This window comes from Terrapene carolina, unplaced genomic scaffold (genome assembly GCF_002925995.2).
Source record: "Terrapene carolina triunguis isolate 2854851 unplaced genomic scaffold, T_m_triunguis-2.0 Scaffold848, whole genome shotgun sequence".
Lineage (NCBI taxonomy): Eukaryota > Metazoa > Chordata > Testudines > Emydidae > Terrapene > Terrapene triunguis.
Window position 1 is genome coordinate 309,234 of NW_020665199.1, and position 7,705 is coordinate 316,938.

A 7,705-nucleotide genomic window follows, 5' to 3' on the forward strand; every position below is an offset into this window, starting at 1 on the left:
CCTGCCCCCCAGCCCTCTGCCCCGGCCCCCAACCCGACCCCGACGGCACCGAGCTGCTCTGCTGCGTCTTCCAGCCCATGAACAACCACCTCACCGTGGTGAGCGCCCGCCTGCCCCTCGGCCTGCCCCCCAACCCGACCCCGAAGACGCCAAGCTGCTCTGCTGCGTCTTGTGGCCCATCAGCCCCTCCCCATGGGATGGGGCCGGGGGTCCCTGTGGGGGGCAGGGGGCTGACGGCTCGGAGGCTCCCCCTGCAGGTGGGGAACGGGAAGCACAACCTGCACGTGGTGAACATCTCGACGGGGAAGAAGGTGAAGGGCGGGTCGAGCAAGCTGACGGGCCGGGTGCTGGCGCTCTCCTTCGACGCCCCCGGCCGCCTGCTCTGGGCCGGCGACGACCGCGGCAGCGTCTTCTCCTTCCTCTTCGACATGGCCACGGGTGAGCCGCCCCCAGGGCGGGTGGGGGGCTGGGCTCCCCCCACCCCCCTGCCCTAACCGCCGCCTCTGCCCCCGCCCCACAGGGAAGCTGACCAAGGCCAAGCGGCTGGTGGTGCAGGAGGGCAGCTCCATCACCAGCATCTCAGCCCGCTCCTGGGTCAGCCGGGAGGCCCGCGACCCCTCGCTGCTCATCAACGCCTGCCTTAACAAGCTGCTCCTCTACCGGTGAGGGGCTCTGGGGGGTGCCGTGGGGCAGGGCCAGGCGCCGGGAGGTCCCTTGGGGCAGTGTGGGGGTGCTCTCCCCTGGCAGGCAGAGCTGGGTGCCATGCGGAGGGCAGGGGGTGCTTTCCCTGGCAGTCAGGGCTGGGCACCCGTGGGTGGGGCAGGGAGGCTCAGTTGGGGGGCCTGCCCCAGCTCACGCCTGCTTTGCCCACAGGGTGGTGGACAACGAGGGGACCCTGCAGCTGAAGAGGAGTTTCCAGATCCAGCAGGACTCCCACCCCGTGCGCAGCATCTTCTGCCCCCTCATGTCCTTCCGCCAGGGGGCCTGCGTGGGTAAGAGCCGCCCCCCAGGGGGGCCCATGGGGCAGCCCCCTCTGCTGGGTCCCCGTCCCCTCAGCCCCCACAATCCCCTGGGGCGTGGGAGTCAGCCCACGGTTTCTCAAGCTTGCCGTTCAGCTCCCTCCCAGAATCCTCTGGAGGAAATCAGTCCCCTTGGTTCTGACCCCCAGAACCCCTGGCTCTGCTCCTCCAGGGGGTTTCTGGGACAGGCTCCACCCCCCAGGTGGCTTTGTGCCCCTGGCTCCGCCCCCCAGGTTCCTGAGGCAGGCTCTGCCCTGAGAGGGCTTGGTGGCACAGGCCCCACCCTTGACTCCACCCCTAAAGAGATCTACCTGCCAAGGCCCTGCCCCATCCTGGGGTTCTCAGGGCTGGACACCCCCCCCCCCCCCCCCCTCCGCCCCCCGGGTTCCAAGCCCCGCCCCTGACTCCGCCCCCTTGCAGTGACGGGCAGCGAGGACATGTGTGTCTACTTCTTCGACGTGGAGCGCGCCAGCCGGGCCATCGTGAACAAGCTGCAGGGGCACAGCGCCGCCGTGCTGGGCGTCAGCTTCAACTGCGACGAGAGCCTGCTGGCCTCCAGCGACGCCAAGGGCATGGTCATCGTCTGGCGCCGCGAGCAGAAATAGGGGCCCCGGACCCACCACCCCGCTCCCCCCAGAGCCGGGCTCCCTAGCCCTGGCGGCTGAGGGGCCTGGGTGCCCTCTGACCCCATGTAACCCTTTGTGGTCCTTGCCCCCCCCCCACGTCGTGTCTTCTCCCTTGGGGTGGGGCCCCCCTGTGCTTCGCCCGCTTCCTCCCTCCTCCTGCGAGCCAGGACGCCTGGGTTCTCTTGCTGGCTCTGGCCGGGGGGGCCTCAGGCTGCTGGTGTGACTGGGGCAGGTCCCAGAGCTGCTGGCCCCCCTGCTGGTAAGGGGTTACATTATTTCCCCTGGGGGGGCAGGTTGACCTACAGCCCTGCTTGATGCTGCTGGCTCTGCCCAGATCCCCGGGGGGGGGCCTCTGTGCGCGGGCCCCCCCCCCCCAGCCGTAGCCGTGGTACACGCAGGCAGAGGCAGCCTCTCAGAGTCTGTTCCCTCGGGCTGCCCTCGCTCCCCAGGGGTACGCTGCTGGCATGTCCCTTTGGGTCACAGCGGCCGCAGAGCCTCTGGCTTAGACACCAGGACGCCTGGGTTCCATGGCTGGGCCAAAGTCCCCGTGCCTCAGTTTCCCCATCAGTATAAGAGGGTGAACTATACTGACAGGACCTGAGAGCTGATACTGGAAAGCGCTAGCAGAGGCCAAGTGTTACTAGGGGCTCCCTCCTCTGCCGTCCCCAGCCCCCCGACTCGATACCCCACAGCCCCCAGGAGGCCTGGTTCTTACAGGGGTGGATTCAGGCAGCTGAGGTCCCTGCCCTGTGCCAACGGTGCTGGAGAAGGGCTCCCGTGCTGATGCCAGCATGGGAGGGAGGGCCAGGGCTGGACATATCTGCAGCCTGTGGAACTAGGGCCAACGGGCCCATTTAACCCTCACCTTCCATACAAATAACATCTGGGGTTTGGACCAATCCCAAATGTGAGAGTATAAAAGGACAGTTTGCCCAGCACTGAGATGCAACCACCTCTGGGGCAGGACAGCCAGGGAACAGCTGTGTATAACGCATCATGAGGCAGCTTGCCTGGCACTGAAAATGCAACAACCTCTGGGATGGGATACCTGGGGAACAGCCACACAGCAAAACTGTCGGCCAGTTTAGGACAGGAAGTGAAGCAAACTCCTCCATCTGAGTTAGTTAAATCCAAATAATCTTTTCTCTGCACTAGCACCCCCCAGTGCTGGGGAAGAGCGCCCCCCCCCCCCCCACTGGACCCCATTCTCCAGCCATTATAACCACGGGGCACTGTTCCCGCGAGCCAAAAGAACCAGATACCACCACCAGGTGCAGAATCAAACCATCTAATTGCCTTGATCGCAGACATCAGCCCCGCTGCCCCCCCAGCCCAGCTCCCTCCCCCCAATCAAAAATACCTGGTAGAAAAAGTCCTTTTACAAAATGCCCCAAATCAGTTTAAAAACACCCCCCTCCCCCCAGCTGCTTTGCCGGTTGCATAGGGACGCAGGGTCAAGTGCGGCTTCAAGTTGAAAATTCCTGGATCCCCCCCAAACCGGCAGCTTCCCACAGGAGGCCGTGGCGCTCGGTACACAGTAGACAGGGTCGTTACAGGGCCGTGGCAGAGCCAGGACGGCTCCGGCTCCAGCCTGGGAACCAACTGATTAAAATCCATGACAGCTGTTCCTATAAAACCCCCCTTGACAGGAGGGGGGAAGCGGGCAGGTGAGGTAAGTCCAATGGGGGAAGGGTGGGCATGGGCCCCCCAGAGCCCTGCGCGGTGGCGGCCGTGGGTCCCAGACCCCCGGCAGGGCACGCAGGGGCTAGAAGAGGTACTTCCGGCAGGACTCAGCCCCGCACTTACACTCGATCCGCACCCGCTTCTTGGGGGAGCCGGCCAGGCCGCCAGCCCGGCCCAGGTTGGAGTCCATCCGTGTGCTCTCTGCGTCCACCGGGTCCACTGTGGGGGAGGAGAGAAGGCATCAAGGGGAGGATCCCACCCCAGGGCTCCCCCAAGCAGTGGGGCCAGGCCCCCCCCGGCGGGCACTCACCCTGCATGTTGTAGTCGAAGGTGAGCTCCTCCCCGGCCCGGATGTGCCGCGTGGCGAAGAGGGCGATGCGCGGCAGCCGCTCATCCAGGTTGTCTATGAACACGTTGTACACCTGCAGGTTGGGGTCGCACTGCGCCGAGGGGGGGAGGGGGCAGGTGAGTGGGACCAGACAAAGCTGCCATAGCCCTGCACCCCTCACCCACATGCCCCCCTCACCTACCTCCCCAAATACCCCTTCCCTCGCCAGGTGCCACCAGCTCCCTCCTCTCTGCCCCTTGCCCAGCCCTTCTCCAGGGACCCACCTCCCAGGGTGGAGCAACTGAAACTGAAGCAATTTAAATCACCACTTTGAATTGGCAAGCGGGGACCCCGGATTTTCAACCCCCTTTTGCGTCGGTCCTTTTCAATTCTCTCCCTAGGGAAAAGCCGAGGCTCATTGGTTGGTAACCGTTAAAACATGGTAATTGGCAACTAAATGTCGCCTTTGCCCCAAACCTGGCCCTTCTTTTCACTAACCCGCAGGACACGCTACATTTACACACATTTATTTAAGCAATAACGTTATAATTTATTAATGAACGATCCGATTCAAATAGAATTAATATTAATACATTATATTGTCATTTAGAAATACCCATAGGTAGGATAATATGATGTATTAATAATATGATAATATAATTCATTAATAACATACAGCCTAGATCTCCGCTTGGAAGGATTTGATTTTTGTTGGTTAGTGTCGGTAAACGTCAGTTTCACCGCACACCCACAAACGTGATCGAAATTGAGGGCTAGGCAAAGTAAGAAAAATGCGGCTTGAAGGATATTGACTTTGACTATCTTGACATGTGGTGTTCTAACAGCTATAAAATTTTAACTTTTTGAATCTCAGCATCTACTGTCATTATATAATGATCACCTGGCCTACCCTATTGTCTAACCCCCCATCTCTCTCTCACACACACACAATGTCCAGCAACTGTGAATATTTAAATCCGGAAAAAATTATTAAAAATAAACATCAATTTTGTCCATCGAAATTATAAAAAATGAATTCTGCCAAGCCTACTTATATCATCATTCATTAATCTTAATACATTATATTAGTGTAATTTGTGAATGTTAATATTACACTAATGCAATGTATTAAGATGAATTATATAATATATGTTATATATTTATTTGGATTCTTAAATTTTACTTTTTTATTATGTTAGAATTTGGTGAATGACATTTCTTATTCAGGTTTTTTTTGGGGGGTGGGGTTTCAACTCATGGTTTGTTGAAGTTTAATTTGGATGGAAACTAATGAAAAATGCACAAAAAGATTTTAAATTGTTTTGCTTTAATTCGTTCAATAAAACGACCATAAAATGTGCAGGATGCGTATGGAAAAACAAAAGTAGAGATTATCAAAACAGGGTTTGCATTTAAAACTGAGCTACTGTTAATTCCATGAAAACTACCTTCAAATGTGCTTGATGCATAAGAACAAAAATGAGTTTATAAAAACATGGTTTTGCATTGAAAACTGACTGAATTATTTTTCATTCATTAAATAAAACCTCCCTTCAACATGCGGGGTGTAGAAGAAGAAAAAAGTAGTTTATCTACAAATGTTTGCATTTAAAACTAAGTTGTTTTTAGTTGGACAAGGTGGGTGAGGTAAATATCTTTTACTGGACCAACTTCTGTTGGTGGGAGGGACAAGTTTTCAAGCTCCACAGAGAGCTTCTTCAGGGCTGGAGAAGGTAACCAGAGTGTTATTTTTAGTTATTTCTTTATTTATTTCTTTAATTATTTCTAATCAGTTCAATAAAATGCCCTTAAAATGCACTGGAGGCAGAAGAAGAAAAAAGTAGTTTATCAAACCATGTTTTGCACTGAAAACGAAACAGGTATTTTTAATCAGTTTGATAAAACTACCTTGAACGTGCTGGATACAGAAGAAAATAGGAGGAATATCAAAACGTGGTTTGCATTTAAAATGGATTTAGTAAACAAATGGAGCGTTCAGGGTAATTAGTGAATTTAAACTGATTGTTTCTAGTCTCCAGATCCTTCAGGATTTTAGATCTAGTAGATCTCGAACTCTCCCACCGAGTTTTTATTTAGAGACTGGAAGAGGAAACCAAGCGTTCCTGCTTTGCCAGCTCCTGATCGGTTTCTTAACTTGCAATGGACTGGCCATTGAACTGAGCTCGGTGAATAAACTGAACTGAAGCAAATATTCTCCCTACAAAGTACGTGAGCCGAGCCAGCGATTTCCACCAGTTCACCGCTTCAGCTTTCTTCCACCCCTCCACAGCACACATGCCCGGCTGTCTAGTGAATGTGATTTAAATGATGTCCATAGATTCTCATAAAGTGGGGGCCTTTACATACGTTGTCAACGTTTCAAACTTTGTTTTAAATCATTTTTTCTTCTAAGAAAAAAAAACCGCCTATTTAAGTTACATTAAAAAAAATCGGGGGGAGAGGTATGTTTTTTGTTTGTTTTTCAATCACTGATTTTTGTCCACACCCAGGCTTCCCCCAGCCCCACCGTTCCCCGTGGGCTCCCCCATGCGCCCCCACTCACGCTGTGATTTACGAAGTGTGAGATGTTGCCGTAGTAGGCAGCGTCCACTGTGTAAACATCCTCCACGTAGTCCAGATCAAAGAGGTAGGTAGCACCCTGGCGGTCGTAGATCTGCCCTCGTCGCTCCGCCTCTTCTGATGTGATGATCTGGGGGGGGACGGGATGGGATGGGGTCATGCCGGGAGCACAGCACTGGGGGACTCTGTGTGGCTGTTGCCCAGCCGCCCCGCCCCAGAGGTGGCTGTATCTCAGCACTAGGGAAGCATCCCCATGCGGCAGACATGCGGCTGCTGTCCCCCGGCTGTCCCGCCCCAGCAGTGGCTGCATTTCCATGCCAGGTGAGCCCCCCGCCCCGTGACGTTATGTGCAGCTGTTCCCCAGCTGCTCCGCCCCAGAGGTGGCTGCATCTCAGCGTCAGGCGAGGCCCCCCCCATGACGTTATGTGCAGCAGAGGTGGCTGCATCTCAGCGCCAGGTGAGCCATCCCCATATGACACTGTGTGTGGCTGTTCCCCAGCTGCCTTGCCCTAGAGGTGGCCGCCTGGCGCTCCGTACCTCTCCCACATACTCCATGACGAAGCTGTTCTTGCGGATCTTCTCCAGGGTGCGCACGCCCCAGCCGCGCCCGTTGGTGGTCCGGAAGATGCACAGATCGTAGCGGATGCCCCGCTGCACCACGCGGTTGGAGCACTCGGCCCCGCAGCGGCAGCGGGCGTTGCACTCGTAGATGGGCAGCCCCGCCCGGATGCGCACCTGGCCCAGCTCGTTGTAGGCGAACTTGTGACGGGAGGCGCCGGGGCAGCAGCAGCCGCCGGCCGCCTCCGCCAGGCAGTCGCGGCACTCGCAGCCCACCGCCACCTGGGTGAGGGAGATGCCCTCGCCCACCTTATACTCGTTGATGTAGACGAAGTCCCGGGGCGGCCCGTCGAGATCCACCTCGTTCTCCACCACGATGCGCCCCTTGTGGTTGCGCTTGGCGTTCAGCTGGCGCTCCCAGCGCCACAGGGCCCGCCGCTGCTTGGCTTTCTGCACCACGTAGTTCGCCACGCCCTGGTCCAGCCAGCGGGCGTTTTTCTTGGGCTTGCCGTCCCGCCGGATCCAGGCCTGCTCCAGGTCCTTGTGGAACTGCTTCAGCAGGCCCACGCAGCGCAGGTTCTTCCGCGGCTCCCAGGTGTTCTCCGACTCCGGGTAGCCGCGCCACTTCACCAGGTAGAACTCCTCCTCCTGCCACCAGAACCTGCCCGTCAGCGGGCGTAGCCACGCCCCCTCCCAGAGATGGGACCCAGGAGTCCGGGCTCCCAGACAGCTCCCTGCCCCATCCCCTCTGTGACCCACTAGACCTCCTCTCAGAGCCAGGAAGAGAACCAAGGAGTCCTGGCTCCCAGCCCCCCCCTGCTCTAACCACTAGAGACAGGGATAGAACCCAGGAGTCCTGGATGGCTTTCACTGGGTCATCCCCACTCCTGTACCAACCACACTCCTCTGCC

General features: G+C 56.9%; 2 protein-coding genes across 2 annotated transcripts in view; one reads left to right on the forward strand and one right to left on the reverse strand.

The window, feature by feature from the left end:
• WDR13 (WD repeat domain 13) overlaps positions 1-2,987 on the forward strand; it is a 6,265-nt gene extending 3,278 nt beyond the window's left edge. The window contains exons 7-10 of the mRNA XM_026660904.2: positions 258-438; positions 521-662; positions 874-992; positions 1,440-2,987. Of these exons, the coding sequence (XP_026516689.1) occupies positions 258-438; positions 521-662; positions 874-992; positions 1,440-1,624 (627 nt within the window). The 3' untranslated portion in view covers positions 1,625-2,987. The remainder of the gene's footprint in view (positions 1-257; positions 439-520; positions 663-873; positions 993-1,439) is intronic.
• A 334-nt stretch (positions 2,988-3,321) lies between these two features.
• The window catches only part of SUV39H1 (suppressor of variegation 3-9 homolog 1), a 49,427-nt gene continuing 45,043 nt past the window's right edge, over positions 3,322-7,705 (reverse strand). The window contains exons 2-5 of the mRNA XM_026660918.2: positions 6,774-7,455; positions 6,220-6,366; positions 3,639-3,768; positions 3,322-3,547 (exon numbers count right to left, since the gene is read on the reverse strand). Of these exons, the coding sequence (XP_026516703.1) occupies positions 3,411-3,547; positions 3,639-3,768; positions 6,220-6,366; positions 6,774-7,455 (1,096 nt within the window). The 3' untranslated portion in view covers positions 3,322-3,410. The remainder of the gene's footprint in view (positions 3,548-3,638; positions 3,769-6,219; positions 6,367-6,773; positions 7,456-7,705) is intronic.